This window comes from Geotrypetes seraphini, chromosome 16 (genome assembly GCF_902459505.1).
Source record: "Geotrypetes seraphini chromosome 16, aGeoSer1.1, whole genome shotgun sequence".
NCBI lineage: Eukaryota > Metazoa > Chordata > Amphibia > Gymnophiona > Dermophiidae > Geotrypetes > Geotrypetes seraphini.
In genome coordinates, this window is record NC_047099.1 from 51,944,395 (window position 1) to 51,962,028 (window position 17,634).

The 17,634-nt window shown below is 45.2% G+C and overlaps 1 protein-coding gene across 3 annotated transcripts in view; it reads left to right on the forward strand.

Moving 5' to 3' along the window:
* The first annotated feature begins 1,130 nt into the window (after positions 1–1,130).
* TGFBR3L (transforming growth factor beta receptor 3 like) overlaps positions 1,131–17,634 on the forward strand; it is a 50,831-nt gene continuing 34,327 nt past the window's right edge. The window contains exons 1-5 of one of the 3 annotated variants that reach the window (XM_033924980.1): positions 1,131–1,232; positions 7,869–8,137; positions 9,738–9,899; positions 15,012–15,113; positions 16,339–16,491. In XM_033924980.1, the coding sequence (XP_033780871.1) occupies positions 7,880–8,137; positions 9,738–9,899; positions 15,012–15,113; positions 16,339–16,491 (675 nt within the window). In that variant the 5' untranslated portion in view covers positions 1,131–1,232; positions 7,869–7,879. Of the gene's footprint in view, positions 1,233–2,050; positions 2,173–7,868; positions 8,138–9,737; positions 9,900–15,011; positions 15,114–16,338; positions 16,492–17,634 lie in introns of those variants that run through there. The other 2 variants (XM_033924981.1, XM_033924982.1) reach the window with 2 other exon arrangements.

Sequence of the window (17,634 nt, forward strand, 5' to 3'; positions counted from 1 at the left end):
TCTCTCCAACTTAGTATTTGTTGAAATATCAATATTGTAATCCATTTAAAGTAGGGTTACCTTATAGCTCCAGAAAAAGGAGAACGGATTCAGACATCCGGGTTTTACTTCCACTGAAAGCCATATTTGGCTGGCTGGAGCCACAAGGTAACCCTAATAAAGTATCACAGAAAAGGTGGACCTGAACTATTTTTATTCAACTTAATCTCATGTTTGTTCCTCTTCCTGAACAGGACACTCAGCTCCCTCCATTCCCATTATCATTTTTTTTTTTTTTTTAATTATCTCTATGCATTTTGGGTCTTGGCTTGGAAGTACCAAATTATCAATCGTATTATGTTTAAACATTTTTAAAATTCAGAATAAAGTAAAAATACATTCATATAATACATAAAAATATTCCAAATGATTTTGCGTTTTAAAGTCCTGGCCATGGAATGAGTCAAATGCTTGTATTTTAGGCCAAGAAAACCCTGGTCTGATACTGGCACTAAGCTAGAGACTCAATTCTACAAACAGCGCGCCTAAGTTTGATTGACGTGCGATAGGCGCCGTTTATAGAATCGGGCCTTACGTGCCATCTGTGAACCTCAAAGATAACCGCTTTGGACATGTTTTCCACAATTACAGCAAGAAAAGAGGCAACTGAAATAAATCTCCAATTAACCTACGAAATACTCGCATTCCAAACAATCATTAAGTTAAAAAATAGGGTATTTATTTCAAGGATTTATAAACCACAGCTCTGAAAATAGTCACTCAAGGTCAACCTTGCAATAACTAACACGAGCCAGGATCAACTTAGAAAAAGGCAAATTAAAACCAGCAACACGAACCCACTCGAGAATATTACAAAAGAGAGAAATAATAGCCAGCGGTAACGATACAGCGTCAACAGCAGCAAAACGAAATGAAACGAATTCATCTATTTCGGAATCGGTTCTCGGCTTTTCCTAACACTTATTCAAGGCACAATGCGTCGTAGCGACCGCTCACCGGGGCAATTGGGCTATCAGTAGTTCAAGCAAAAGATGCATTTGCCTAGGATCCCAAACAGCCCCCGCGGGTCGGAATGCCCTCCCCTTTTCAATCGATTTTCTGGCGCCCCGCCTCTTCCGCGCCCCGCCCCCTCGCACTATTTCTGTCTCCGCTTGGGCGGACCGCGGAAATGTGGCAGAGAAATATTATGTAGAAGAGAAATTGGATTAGTCGCTGCTTTTTGTCTTAAAAAGGTTAGTGGAGAGTTTTTAATTACCAGAAAAGCACTTGGGGAAGATAGACATGAGGGGCTTTTTCCTTAATTTCTGCCCTGGGACTTGTTGTATTCAAATGTTGTATAGTCTAAATAATTGCGTGCCTTCTGCTTCTTCAAAGGCGGTGTGAGTCCAGTTGGAGACCACTTCAATCTCTCCCTAGCCATGTAGTCCTAGGTTCTGTAGGGGGTCTCCCAAAATCGGGTGGCCAAATTGATTGGTTAATGGACTCCAATGACTTAGATTACTTGGGCAGGTGAGTCCAGTTGGAGATCTCTTCAACCCCACCCTATCCACATAGTTCTGGGTTCTGTAGGGGTCTCCCAAAATCGGGTGGCCAAATTGATTGGTTAGTGGACTCCAATGACTTAAATTACTTGGGCTGGTGAGTCCAGTTGGAGACCTCTTCAACCCCACCCTATCAACATAGTTCTGGGTTCTGTAGGGGTCTCCCAAAATCAGGTAGCCAAATTGATTGGTTAATGGACTCCAATGACTTAAATTACTTGGGCAGGTGAGTCCAGTTGGAGACATCTTTAACCCCACCCTATCCACATAGTTCTGGGTTTTGTAGGGGTCTCCCAAAATCAGGTGGCCAAATTGATTGGTTAATGGACTCCAATGACTTAAATTACTTGGGCAGGTGAGTCCAGTTGGTGATCTCTTCAACCCCACCCTATCCACATAGTTTTGGGTTCTGTAGGGGTCTCACAAAATTGGGTGGTCAAATTGGTTAATGGACTCTAATGATTAAAGTTACTAGGGTACCAATCTGAATTGGTGGTATTTGGTAACGATGGGGGGGGGGGCCTAAATTAGATTATGTGGGACAGTTCTTAAGAGTAGCTGTATTGGGTCAGACTAAAGGGCCTCTGGCTCAATCCAGGTCATAAGATTCCAGGCTATTTACTCCCCACAGGTAAGCCGTGTTTTCCCCCAGGGCTTCCTTATAACAAATTATGGATTGTTTTTCTAGAAATGTGTCCACTTTTTTTAATGCTGCCATATTGACTGTCTTAATCCTCTAGGAGCAAGTTCCTGAGCTTATGTACCGAGCGAAATATATTTTCCATTTGTTTTCAATGTATTACTTTGTATCTTCTTGGCATTTCCTTTAATCCAGTACTTTGAACATGGCATCAAGGCTCCCCCTCCCCCCCCCCCCCAGTCAATCAGATAATTAGGAGATTGGCAATTAATATGCATGGAGGAGATCTGCATGTGGCTGGACGACTGGACACAAACACTGACCCTAGTCGCTTTACTTTTCAAAAGTGTAAACAAGTGATTCATCATCTGCCCATTCCACTCCATACCAGATTTTGTAGATCTCTTATCTCCAGTTCTTTAGCTTCCCTCAGATAAGCCTTTCTATCCCCTTCACCCCCCCCCCCCTTCCTAGTTCCCGCTGTCTTTTGGGAGAGGTTTATTTATTTTTATTTATCTAACAGGCTTTTCTATACCGCCTAAAACCTAAGTGGGTTATAAAGTATATACATTAAATGACATTTTAATATTAATGGCATATGCCATCTGCTGCTCGCACCGGCCTTGGCTCCCTTCTGACATCATGTCCAGGTCCTGCAACCAGGAAGTGATATCGGAAGGGAGCCAAGGCCGGTGAAAGAAGCAAGTGGGAGAAGCTGCTCATGCCGGCAAACATTTAAAAGATGTACGTGAGGGAGTGGAGAGGAGGTGAGCCACTAGCACCCCTTACCATGCCACCCTGCAGGGAAATACTTTTAAAACCAATAGGAGGGAATATTTGTTTCACTCGGAGAATAGGTAAGCTCTGGAACACGTTGCCAGATGTTGTGGTAAAAGCGGATAGCGTAACTGGTTTTAAGAAAGGTTTGGATAAATTCCTGGAGGAAAAGTCCATAGTCTGTGGTTAAGATCTGGGGAAGCCTCTGCTTGCTCTGGATTGGTAGCATGGCATGTTGCTACTCTTTGGTGGTCTAGAGTCTTGTTACCCTCTGGGGTTCTGGAATCCTCTTTGAGATTCTGGAATATCCCACTTTTGAGGGGGCGTCTCTGTCAAGATGGTGATCCGGCGGTGGCCATTGTTGCAATGCCTGTGTGCATGGAGCTTGTGCCAAAGTACTGCGGCTTGTTCTTTGAATTAAGCAAGTTTAAGTGTCTTGTGGCTTAAGCTAGTAAACATGTCTGCTTTTTAAATTATGTTCTAGTGCAGCCTTGGATGCCTTGACCCAGCTTAGGGAAACGCTGGCTGGCCACCGTCTGCTTGGGCTCCGCAGGCTTGCCACCTAGGAGCAGTGTGCAGTTGAATTAATAGGAGCTCGGAGGAAGAAAGTAGCTCAAATGTAGAGGAGCGACATTGAAAGATAAGTATTGAGGATGACTCTTCTGTAACATTTCAAACTGGCACGCACCTGTACGCAGTTCTTGTATACTAGCGAGAAGCGATTTTATGGTTGTTCCTGAACACCGCTGTTTAGAATTTTTGGGCTTGAGCAGACTTGCAGTAGTAGTTTAAAACTGGCACGCACCCATACGCACTTAAAAGCGTGCCGTTCTTGTTGTCATCTCCCTCGTGTAACAGTTAGGGTTAACCCTGGCCATTTAAATCCCTCAACTGGGGTTATCCAGCACTCTTAATAGCATGCAACTCTTGTTCTCGTCACTGCCGCTGTCCTCTTGCCAAAGTGATGTAAACAGTCGGGGGCGACGCCTGGCCATTTAGATCCCTCGTCTGGGGCTATCCAGATCACAAAGCATGCCGCTATTGTTCTCGCCTTCACCACCCTCTTGCCAAAGTGGTGTAACGTCAGGGGCGACTCCTGGCCATTTGTTTACATCACTTTGGCAAGAGGGCGGTGATGGTGACGACGAGAACGAGGGCTGCACGCTTTTAAGTGCGCTGGATAGCCCCAGAAGAGGATCTAAATGGCCAGGAGTCGAACCTGACTGTTTGCATCACTTTGGCAAGAGGGCGGTGATGGTGACGACGAGAACGAGGGCTGCACGCTTTTAAGTGCGCTGGATAGCCCCAGAAGAGGATCTAAATGGCGAGGAGTCGAACCTGACTGTTGGCATCACTTTGGCAAGAGGGCGGTGATGGTGACGACGAGAACGAGGGCTGCACGCTTTTAAGTGCGCTGGATAGCCCCAGAAGAGGATCTAAATGGCCAGGAGTCGAACCTGACTGTTTGCATCACTTTGGCAAGAGGGCGGTGATGGTGACGACAAGAACGAGGGCTGCACGCTTTTAAGTGCGCTGGATAGCCCCAGAAGAGGATCTAAATGGCGAGGAGTCGAACCTGACTGTTTGCATCACTTTGGCAAGAGGGCGGTGATGGTGACGACGAGAACGAGGGCTGCACGCTTTTAAGTGCGCTGGATAGCCCCAGAAGAGGATCTAAATGGCCAGGAGTCGAACCTGACTGTTTGCATCACTTTGGCAAGAGGGCGGTGATGGTGACGACGAGAACGAGGGCTGCACGCTTTTAAGTGCGCTGGATAGCCCCAGAAGAGGATCTAAATGGCCAGGAGTCGAACCTGACTGTTTGCATCACTTTGGCAAGAGGGCGGTGATGGTGACGACGAGAACGAGGGCTGCACGCTTTTAAGTGCGCTGGATAGCCCCAGAAGAGGATCTAAATGGCCAGGAGTCGAACCTGACTGTTTGCATCACTTTGGCAAGAGGGCGGTGATGGTGACGACGAGAACAAGAGCTGTGTGACTCTCGATAGCCCCGGCAAGAGATCTATAAGGCCAGGAGTTGTGAGTTTATGGTCGCACCCGAGCATGGCTGTTAGTTTAGAATATTTTGGCTGGGGCTGAGCAGACTTGCTGGAACATTTTCAAACTGGCACGCACCCGGACGCAGTTCTTGTACACCAACGGGAAGCAATTTTAGGGAAGGGGTAAAACGCGGACCTGACGGACCTCGCGGATCTAAACCCCGCACGTCCTTAAAAATCTGAGGTCTGTGCCGTTTGTAGTTAGTTTCTGGCTCCGACAGACCTCGGTGACAATTTAGCGCTGACGGATCCGTCTCGGCATAGGGAGGGAAAAGTATTAGGATCTGTCAGCGCTACAATGTCATTGAGGTCTCTCGGAGCCAATTTACTGGGGCTGCAGGAAACCGGTGACGGGACTAAATCGCGCAAGACAACGGCGCGCCGACAACTTGAGCGCAAGGTTGACGGTGCGCCGAAGAAAACCACTATTTTAAAGGGCTCCGATAGGGGGTGTGGGGGGGAGCCCCCCACTTTACTTAACAGACATTACGCTAGCGTTGTGGGGGGTTTGGGGGGTGGAACCCCCACATTATACTTAAAACTGAACTTTTTCCCTAAAAAACAGGCAAAGTTTGGTTTCAAGTATAATGAGGGGGGTTACAACCCCCCCAACCCCCCCCCCACAACGCCAGCGCGATGTCTGTTAAGTAAAATAGGGGGGTTCCCCACCAACACCCCCGTCAGAACCCTTTAAAATAGTGCTTTTCTTCGGCGCGCCATCAACCTTGCGCTCAGTTGTCTGCGCGATTTTTTCTACGAACCCGGGAAACCAGTTTAAAGGATTCGTTTTAGAGCCGCTCCAGCACTAGTCTCTGGCTCTGAAAGACTCGATGACATCTTAGTGCAGACGGATCCTATGCTGAGACGGATCCGTCGGCACTAAATTGTCACCGAGGTCTGTCGGAGCCAGAAACTAACTACAGATTTTTAAGGACGTGCCATGTTTAGATCCGCGAGGTCCGTGAGGTCCATGTTTTACCCCTTCCCGCAATTTTATGGTCGCTCCTGAAAAGGGCTGTTTAGAATTTTTTGTTTGGCTCGTAATGCACACGCAGTAGGGTTAGTCTGGCTCCTGTATTTATATCTTAAATTCATTAAGAAATTGAAAGAGATTAAATTATTGAAAAATGGGAACGGATGGAGGAGGGGCTTTTGCCCGTGAGGTGGCTGAGTTATACCTGCATGTCCACTAATGAGCAGGCTTGAGTCTGAGAGGCCTTTTTGTCCTCCTGTATAAGATCCTCAGCTTTTGCTGTACTTCTGATGCACTTTTGCATTCAAACACAGTGTTTGAGCCAAACATATATTCTAATAGTGAATAGAATGTATTCCTTTGTTTGGGAACAAGAGAATTTGGTTCAAGGGTATTGGCGTTTTGAATAAGTTGTCCCTTGAGTTTGAATGTGGCGTATTTCATGTGGGCAACTGGATTAAGTGACTTGGCCAGGGTCGCAAGGAGCAGCGTGGGATTTGAACCCACAACCTCAGGGTGCTGAGGCTGTAGTTCTAACCACTGCACCACACTTAAAATCATTCTAGAAGATTTACAGTCCGAATGTACCGTCTGAAAAATCTCACAGATTAGTATGGTGAATCTCACTCTTTGAAATAGTTCACCCTTCACATCTCTGCACGCTGTATTCCTGCTTTCTTTATGGGGCTCTGAAGATCTTCTCTTCTGCCGTCTCTACTATATTTGGATTAAGCTCGCCTCCTTTCTGTCGTATTTCCCGTCTTCCAGAGGGTTTACACACATTTTGTACTTGAGGTAGTGCAGGGTTAAGCGTTTCGCCAATGTCACAAGGCACAACAATGCTGTTTTCTCCCCCAGTTTCACGCCTTCTTACCTGCACATGGTGGACTCCAGGCTGGGCTGGCCTTTCTTTTCCTAACAGTTCCTTGCCTGACTGCAGAAAAAACAGCCTGGGCTTCGGATGCCATTTCTTTCTGCAGTAGCTTAAAAGATTTTTTTTTGGGGGGGAACAAGAGGTGTGACTTGAGCTAGGAATCGGGCATTATTCAGGAGATGAGGTCCCATTTTTGCATGATTGCCTCCCCTCTAAAATTTCGTACCCTGCTAGGGTGATCTCAATGTCTTGGCGTGCATCCATGCTAGAAGACATTTCTAGGAACAGATTTCCAGCTTGTGTGATTCAAGTGAAGTTCACTGAAGTGTGCAGAAAGCCTTCTATAATTACTTCTCAGCTAATCCCTGTATCCTTGGGGGTTGAGTTGGCAAAAAGGAAAGCTAACTCAACCTAGGGCAGGGTCACAGGAATAGTTCAGATTACATTGAGCAGGAGGTGGATGGATGAGTATAAACAAACCATAACAGGTTTATGTAAAGGCAATAGGGGTTTACCTTGCCCCATAAATGCAGAAATTTATGTCCTGTTCTAGAGCCAGAAATAATAGAAAGATGAGCCGAAAGAGCCTGGAAATCACTTAAGTTACAGATAAGGCTGGAAAAGGCAGTCTTGATGGTAGAGCTGAAAGGAAGCTTGGGAGTAAAGAATGACACAGGGACACATCTTTTCCCATCCCTTGGGGACTTGTTTTCCCGTTCCATGACTCCTTTTCCTGTCCCAGCCCTATTCCTGCAAGCTCTGTCCTCATCTGCAGAGTTTACAGGAACTGGACGAGAACAGTAACCAAGCCCAATAGCCCATCCTCATGGTGGCCAAAACCCAGAATAGCAACATTCCAGAATCTCAGAGTGTAAGCGAGATTCCTGAACCCCAAAGAGTAGCAACGAGAGCTATGGCCAGATTGAGGAGTTCAAGATCTTGCAGGCCTGTTTGTCGGATGTCTAACCTACTCTCCTTGAGGTTTTTAATGTTCCCTCTGGCAGGTCTAAAGAAGATGTCGGACTCGTTCCCACCAGTCGTGCACCAGTTCTCCCCCTCCCTCAACTGGCTGAAGCAAGTTGCGAGGCCCCAGTCAGCACCCCAGGACAATGCTGTAGGCTGGCTGGAGGAGGGATGGAGTGAAAGCCATGGGCTGTTGGCCAGCACAGGAAGCTGGGAGGAGCCAGCAGGGGGAAGTAGCCCAGAGAAGGTCATGTCTGTGTCATGTCTGGAGAAGAAGATGCTGGTCCAGGTCCGGAAGGATGTCCTCGAGGTCAGTAGCCCACTGCTGGCTTTAACCCTTTCAGGACCATAAGGATCGTAGGCCAATTTTTGTGGTTTTGATGACATTTTTATGGTAAAAAGGGCTTGCAGATGCCAAAAAATTGATTTTTTTTGTGAAATATCATTATTTTTTTTTTTTTAAATCACACTTCTGGCTTAAGGACAGTGTGGCAAGTGAATCTTCTCGTCAATCTGGCAACGACGCTAATGAATGAATGTCGGAACCAGTTTGTTTACATAAAGGCAGTATCCTATGGAATCCGTACATATCAAATTTAGAACTGTAGACTATCCCAATCAAAATGTATAGGATTTTAAAGTTATGGGACAAATATGTCCCTTGGTCCTGAAAGGGTTAACATCCATCCATCTCTTAACATGATTCTTGGGATCCTTAGCATCCTGGGTGGTTCTAGGTGATTTTCATATTCCCTCTTGTCTCTCCTGTGAACTTTGTGATGTCAGGATAGGGTTACCCTATTTTGAGACATTAAAAACCCAGACATGCCCCGCCCCCACAAACCCTCATCTCTTCTTCCCTGACCTTCAGCCCATGTCTGGAGGGCCTCAAGCATGTGCAGATGTGTGACATCCATGTAGGCTCACAGGCCCTCTAGATGCATCCAGAGATCGTCAGGGCTTTCCAAAACCCAGACAAACTGCTGGGTTTTGGAAAGTCCTTCTGGGCACCTGGACATTCCTCTTAAAAACAGAGCATGTCTGTTTTCCTGGACATCTGGTAACCCTATGTGAGGAGCTATGAAGATTGAGTGGGAGGGGGGCATATTCTAAATACATCCCATTGAGTCATTCTGAGAATGAGCTGATGGTGGTAAGGGGAGCATACAGTTTAGGACAAGGGTCTTGGTGTGAGGCTGAAGGAAGCCCCAGTGGTGAACTCGGAAGCATTTTCTAGACCCAGGGGTAGGCAATTCCGGTCCTCGAGCCACAGGAAGGTCAGGTTTTCAGGATATCCACAATGAATATGTATGAGATGGATTTGCATGCACTACCTCCAGGATATCCGCAAGATAGATTTGCATCTCAAGGAGGTAGTACATGCAAATCCATCTCTTACATATTCATTGTGGATATCCTGAAAACCTGACCTGCCTGTGGCTATTGAGAACTGGAATTGCCTACCCCTGATTTAGACGGAATACTGAATATATGGAAAGATCTGATGCCAGAAAGGAGCTGCCAGTTCTTCATTTATGCCTAAAAGTTACCTAAAGTTTGCAAAATACAAGTCATATTCCTTCAAAGCCCCATGCCAATGAAAGCAAGTGCTATATATTTAAATTAATACATTTCTTGACTTCTGTAATAGGGGGGAAAATGTTATCTGTAGGATAATCCAAGATGGCACATGAATGTGGATGAGTAATAATTCACACATGACAATATGCGAGGTCAGGAGATCCCCTGTGAGCCAGCCTGGGGTCACATTGTTACACAAGGGCTAAATAGGCCACCCAGGCAGGGATTTTAAAAAGATGAGCTGTAACTTTTTTCTCACTGTTTACAGAAAATATTTACGCTTCTTCCCCTCACCATCTTCTTCCCTTCCCACATTAACTGTGGTTTAGCCTCTTGGCTATTCCACTGCCCTTGTCACCTTGCAAGACCCCCAGTGTCGGGCAGAGTCCAATGGCAGCCACTTCCTGCTGGAATCCCCCCTCACTTCCTGTGGCACTCTGGTGGGGACGGATGAAGACTCTACTCCGGGCGCACTTCTCTACCGGAATGCAGTAAGTGGCTCTCTGCAATGGACGAAGACCAAGTAGGTTAGAATGTTTCTGGTTATCCTATTAACACCCAGGTGCATCCCCGAGTCTCGGCTATCTTGTGTTTCAAGGAAGCCTTTACTTCTGTCGTTCCTTCTGGATTCCCATCAAGTACTTGCACTTCCCAGTCAATCAGCGCAGTTTCCACTACCAGGTCCTTTTTTTTACAGCCTATCACTTCCTTTCACTGTCTGGACGGAGTATTTGCTTATAATGCCAGCGGCACTCCGATCTTGCGGTCTTCAGGTTTTTCTTTACCTGTACGACTAGTTTTTGTTTTTTCCTCAGGCATTGGTCCTGTAGAAGTTACAAATCTTTGGGCTTTTTTAAGAACATAAGAATTGCTGCTGCTGGGTCAGACCAGTGGTCCATCGTGCCCAGCAAGTCGGCTCACGCATGGCCCCAAGTCAAAGACCAGCGCTCTAAATAAGTCCAGCCTCACCTGCGTACATTCTTATGTTCTTATATTTTCAAGTCTTTGGGGTTTTTTCCTAGCCTCTACTCTACTGAGAGCATTTCTTCCTCCGGTTCGTCTGCTTGCTCTCCTTTGCCTCTGTATACACGTTTCAAATTCAAACCTTCTCTGCAAGGCACTGGAAGGTTCTAATAAGCCACATAGCATGGACTAGCAAAACTTCATCTTTGTACTCCTCAGTGGGCCCTTGCTTCTCAGCGACAGCATATTTTTCTACCATCCTCTACTCAGCAGTTGCTTAAATGCTGTATGACCTCCTCCATACTCTTCAGGGGTCTCTTTTACACTTCCCATCAAGGGGTGATGTTGATGACCCATCTCCTTATTCTTGGGAAGCACACCTGGATGTCCTAAAACAAGGTTTTTAGTCCATCAAGGATCACACCTTTTCTTAACTTACTGTGTTCAGAATGTCTTATGCTCTTAATGTTTTTTCAACATCTTTTGAACCCCAGAGTCCTCCTTTACATGGACAATCAACTACCCATGTACTCCGTACACATGCAAGGAGCCACAGGATCTCTTATGTCAAGAAGCTCAGAAAATCTGGCTTGGGGCATCTGCTTGCCTCCTTCTCATGACGATTGTCTGTTTTCCAGGGGAGCAGAATTCCCTGCCAGACAAACTCAGCTGAATTCTTCAGTTTGACGAATGGATTTCTAGCTTTGCAGCTCTCCATTCCATCTATGCTTAATGGGGCACTCAACAGGTGAACTTGTTGGCAACTTCCCCAATCACAAGTTGCCCCACTGCTGCTTCAGACTAGACTCATTGCAATGTCTGGGAAGCAGAGGCATTTCTTCTAGATTGGACGAGCATGTTTTTTCTATGCGTCTCCGTCCTCTCCTTTCATGTTGTCTTTTTCAAACTACAGTAGGAAACGGCCACCCTGCTTCTTATAGCTCCTTGGTGGCCCAGATAACATTGGTTCTCCCTTCTACTTCTCTTCAACATAAGGGAGCAAATACTTCTGCTGTTTTTTCCTACTCTGCTTACTCAGTAGCACAGATATCTTCTACAGTCCAACCTGACAAATTGGTTTCTCTCAGGCTGAACCCATCTGATATCGCATCTCTCACAGCCTGTCCACAATATTATTGATGCCTCCTGGAAACCAGCCATGCTTCAATGTAATCATCAAAAGTGGACTAGATTTTCTTCCTGGTGTTTACATGATCCAATTTCCTAGTCAGTCGAAATGGTGTTGGATTATCTACTCCATCTGTCTGACTCTGGACTTTACATCTATTAGAGTCCATCTCGGTGCTATTACAGCTTATCACCTGCCAGTCGAGGGAAAGCCTTTCATGAATCTGGAGATCAAAGGATGAGCAGTAAGAGGCTTTCCCTCTACTGGTAGGTGAAAAGCTGTAATAGCACCGAGATGGACTCTAATAGATATAGACTTGAGGCAAGAGTCGGACAGATGGGGTAGATAATCCAATACCAATTCCACTGACAAGGAAGTTGGATCATGATAATGGAGACACCAGGAAGAAAACCTAGTCCACTTTTGTTGATAACATTGAGTGGTTTCATGTAGGCATCAATATTGCATACAGGCTGAGATGTAATTCAGATGGATTCAGCCCGAGAGACACCAAGCTGTCAAGTGTAATGAGTACAGGTTGGGATGTAGAAAAGATCCCTGATGCTGAGTAAGAGTAGGAAAGAATTGCAGCGGTATTGGCTCCCTGGAGCTGAATTGAAGTAGAAGGGAGAACTAATTCCTGGGCCACCGAGGAGCAATTGGAATCATGGTGGCTGACTCTGAGTTTGAGCAGTTTTAATGAGTGGACAGAAATGCATAGAGAAACATGTTTTTCCAATCCAGAAGAAAGGCATCTGCTTCCAGACGGAGAGGAGAGTAAAGTCTGGAGCAAAACAGGGGTAACTTGTGATTGTGGGGAGCCACAAATAAGTCCACTTGTGGAGTGCCCCATTGAAGAAAGATGGGATGGAGAGCTGCAGAACAGAGTCCATTCATGAGGTTGAAGAATTCTTCTGAGGTTGTCTGCTAGGGAATTCTTTTTCTCTTGAATATAGACAGACTTTAAGAAAATGTGGCGAGCTGTCACCCAAATCCAAATTTTCTGGGCTTCCTGGTGTAACAGGAGAGATCCTGTATTCGCCTTGCTTGTTTGTGTAGTACATTGCTACTTGATTGTATGAAGGAGGACTTGAGGGCTTAAGCAATGCTGAAAAAGCCTTGAGGGCATAAACTTCTGCTCCCTTGCTGACCAATGACACTGGGTTTGAAGGCCATCCAGGTGCACTCCCCCAGGCGTAAGGAGATGCATCAGTCATTAGCACCCTTTGAGGCAAGTGGAAAGTAGACCTCTGGATAAATTGGAAGTTATCCACCATTGAAGCCACTGCTGAAGAGATGATGTAACAGATATGCTGTGATAGACTGCCACTTCAAACCACTGAGAAGCAAGAGTCCACTGAGTGCGAAGATGTAGCCTTGCCAGTGGTGTCACCTGCACTGTGGAAGCCATGTGGCCAAGAACATCATGCATCTCGCAGGGATGGTCTGAACAGTGAACATTTGACAGAGGCTGAAGAGAGCATGTAGGTGATCTGGAGGGAGAAATGCTCTCGTGAGAAGTGTCTAGGATAGTCCAAATGAACTAAAGGCGTTGAGACAGAATGAGGTTGGATTTTGGGGAAATTGACTTCGAATCACAAAGCTTGGAGAAAAGCAATGGTCTGAGATGTTGCCAGAGCCACATCCTGAGCTGAAGAAGCTTTGATCAACCAGTCCAGGTAAGGAAAGACTTTAAAGACCGTGGGATCGGAGAGATACGGCCACTGCAATCGGGCACTTCGTGAAGACTCTGTGAGAAGATTCCAGGCCAGAAGGAAGGACCTTGTAGTGATAATGCTGATTCACTTGAAAACAAGAGTTTTCCTGGAAGCCAGATGGATTGGAATGAGTATAGGCTTCCCTGGGACCCAGAGAGCATAGCCAGTCATTATTATTATTAGGTTTTTTTATATACCGCCTATCAAGGTTATCTAAGCGGTTTAACAATCAGGTACTCAAGCATTTTCCCTATGTCTCGGTGGGCTCACAATCTATCTAATCCAGAAGTAGATAAAGCAGGATAAGGGAGAGCATCTGAAATTTCTTTGACTGAGATCCAAGTTTCAAGTTTATTAATTTTTAATATACCGACCATCAACAGGTATCTAGCCGGTTTACAATAAAATATTAAAATAGGGATAAAAAGTTATGCTTATAAAAGTAAAGTTTAATTAGAGAGGGGAAGTGTACAATAAGGACATGGACAAGACAAACTTGAAAAGTGATGATTAAGAGGAAGGGGAGGGGTAAAGTTGCATAATTAGAAAAGGAAGAAAAAAAAGGGGGGGAGGGTTTGAAAGGAAATGGAGGGAGAAATACCATTGTGCTTCCCTAAAGCATGCATGATGTATTATAATCAAAATTTTGTACTCTAACAAAATTCAACAGACAACCAATGTAGTTTCAATACTGGGGATGAGGGGAGGTAGTGATTTTCGCCAAGCGAGAGAGAGAGACCTCGGAGCAATCCTATCCGATGACCCAGATGGTAGAAAGATGGTGCAAAATAGCAGTAACCAGAGTCAGAGGGTGCTCAGTGAGAGGCTAAGGGAGGTGATGTCTCGGTACAGGTCTTTGGTGCGATCTCACCTGGAGTGTTGTGCCCATTTCTAAGGGTTTACCTCCCCCCCAAAAAAAAAAAAAAATAGATGGGGATGGAGGTGTGTGGAAGCAATTGAAGTGACCAAAATGGTAATAGGGACTGTATGAAACTATGCTCGAGAGGGTAGCCAGGGGATGAGATGGAGGCAGTTGGTCACTTCCAAAATATATGAGGAACACGCAAGAAATGTATCTCCCATCAGTGGAAAGAGGGCTGTACAAGAGGATAAAATAAGATGAAGAGGTGACGGGTTTAATATTAGGAAATATTTCTTCACCGATAGGGTGGTGGAGGTAAAATCAGCACAGTGGCAATGTCTCGGTGGGGGCACAGTACCTCTCCACCCCCTCCGTATGCCACGCTAGCACCCTCCTTCCCCCTTCCCCCTTTAAATCTTTGCCAGTGACATGCAACTTCTCTGGCCTACGACTCTCGCCGGCCTAGCTCCCCTCTGAAATCACTTCTGGGTTGTGGGGCCAGGAAGTGACTGAGGGGAAAGCCAGAAGCTGTTGGCGCTGATGAAGATTTAAAGAGATACAGGGGGAAAGGAGAGTGCAAGTATCATGGGGGGGGGGGGGGTGCCTCCTACCCTCGCTACGCCACTACAACAGCACTAGAATTTAAGAAACCTCAGATCTTTAGTTGAGTATCTGTGGGGAGTTTGCCCATATTCTCTTGCTGTTTGAATAGCAAAGGCCGGGTAATGCTTTTGTGCTCTTAGTATATCAAGATTTACTATTCTGTGCTTCACCACCCCATCTGCTATTCGATGGATCCACCTTTCCTCTGAAATGGTCCTTTTATTAGTCTTCTAAACCTCCAGTCCAGGCTTCCATACTTTCTCAGTGTGTTCAATTGACAGATTAGAGTTATACAGTAGCATCCTGACTGTTTGCATCTTCCTTTCAGGTTCTGTTGAGGAGAGATCCTGGATTATCCATCTCCAGCAATGGATCAGAGACATCACTTGCCACTGGGGAACAGACTGAGCAGATCATGCAAAGGTTTGAGGTAAAAGATGGATAAAAGCGGGAAACACAAATATTCACTTTGGAACGCATTGTTGGGAGGATGCGCTAAGAGCAGATAGCGTAGCTGGTTTTAAGAAAGGTTTGGACAAGTTCCTGGAGGAAAAGTCCATAGTCTTCTTTATTGAAAAAGACATGGGGGAAGCCACTGCTTGCCCTGGATTGGTAGCATGGAATGTTGCTACTCTTTGGGGTTCCAGATTCTGCATGGAATCTTGTTGCTCTTTGGGGTTCTAGAACCTTTTTGTTCTTTGGGATTCTGGAATGTTGCTACTCCTTGGGCTTTGGCCAAGTACTAAGGATCTGGACTGGCCACCGTGAGAACAGACTGGGCTTGATGGACCTTAGGTCTGACCCAGTGAGGCTATTATCCTCTGGGTTCTCCACTGCTCTCCTCTTCTCTACCTAGTTCACGCATGCATTATTTTTGGATAACAGTTTTTTCAAAACACTACCTGTGTTAATCTGGTTATTTGAAAATTCCTTCCCTGCTATTCCTACCCCTAAAAATGGTTCCATTGGATGTCTAGCAGACATAATGGACATGCTAGGGTCAGGAGAGCAAATGTTTGATATTTCCTTAGACTTTTCCAAGTGCTATGCATTAGTAATCTAAAATCCCATTGATTTTAATAAGTTTGGCAGGCTTTTATCCCAATAAGGAAGAGTTAAACTGCATCCAAGAAATAAGCAGGTCCCTCTCTCAGTATTCATATAGATCAGTGGTTCCCAAACCTGTCCTGGGGGACCCCCAGCCAGTCAGGTTTTCAAAATATCCCTAATGAATATGCATGAGAGAGATTTGCATATAACCTGACTGGCTGGGGGTCCCACAGGACAGGTTTGGGAGACACTGATATAGATCTATCTCTAAGGCTCTGAAGTCGCAGTATCTCCTCGGGCTGCTTCATATATGCCCTCTCCCCCCCACTGATCAGCTGCTGCCCCCTCCCCTGGCACTAAAGGCTTTTTCCCCTTGGACGGCCCAGACTTCTGCAGCATCCCATGGTGCCAATTGAAGATAACTATTAGCAACTCAAAGACAGATGAGCCATTCACAGATCACGTAAATCTAGAATAACAGTGCAATAACTTTCATCCAAAAGATTAGTAATTGTTCCTAGTCCAAGTGTAAGAGAGATTCTAGTTGTAATGCTAATATTTCAAAACTTCTGCCTTTTTGACATCTCTTCTCTTCCTACTTGCAGTTTACTTGTATGTATGTAGCCCAACCCAGTCCTCTAAGAACACCACCAGCCTTTAACCGGGCCTTGGTTCGCCTCAAGGCCTACACCTCGGATAGCTTTCTACAGCAGTGCAGACCCTGCATTGTCCCTACCAACAGCTGGGTTTTCGTAGAGGTGAGTACCCCCCTGTTTCAGGTACACCACTAGGACGAGGTATATTTGAACCTAGTTCATCACTTAACAACTTTTTGCCCCCGATTTGAGACTAGGGAATCTTTCTCTGCAATATTTTCTCATAATTCTGACTTGGTGGTTAAATTTTCTTGTAACTTTTTCATATTACTTGTGATCAGGTAGTCACTATCTTACGTTAATCTTTTTCCTTTATACTCTCTATCCCAGTGTTTTTCAACCTTTTTTGGGCAAAGGCACACTTGTTTCATGAAAAAAATCACGAGGCACACCACCTTTAGAAAATGTTAAAAAATTTAACTCTGTGCCTATATTGACTATATATAAAGTAATTCTCTTGAATAGGAATCAAATAAACACCAAGAAAGTATTTTATAATTACTTTATTATGAAATATTAAGTAAACAGAATAGTGAAAAATTATAAAATACTTTATTCAGTGCGAAACCTGGGCCTGTTTGGCTGATATTCTGGCTGGAATCGAAGAAAGACACACACGTAGCTCTTCGTCAACAGCTCTCAGTCTCTCTCTGTATTTGGTTTTTATAGCATACAAAAATAGACAAATATACCCTCCATCCTTTTTATTAAACCACAATAGCAGTTTTTAGCGCAGGGAGCTGCGCTGAATGTCCAGCGCTGCTCTTGACGCTCATAGGCTCCCTGCGCTAAAAACCACTATTGCGGTTTAGTAAAAGGTGACCATATTGTAAAATATAGACAGCAGATATAAATTCAGAACTGTGCATAGTAAGTGAAGGGAAGTTTTCATCTCTGGGAATTTACCCAGTTAACTATTAAGTTATTTGGGCAAATTCCTTTGAAAACTGTGGTAATACTGCCTCCACTTTGCTAAATTTAAAATAAAATCATTTTTCCTACCTTGTCTGGTGATTTCTGGTTGCACTTTCTTCTTCTGACTGTGCATCCAATCTTTCTTCCCTTCTATCAGCCTGTATGCTTTCTCTCCTCCACACCTCACTCCCTCCCCCAACTTTTTCTTCCTCTCTCCCTGACCTTTCTTTTTTTCTGTTTCTCTTCTTTCCTTCTGTTTCCCTGCCTGCCCCCTTTCTTTCTTTCTCCCTGCCGTTCCCCAAGCCACTGCCGCTGCCATCGGGGAACAGG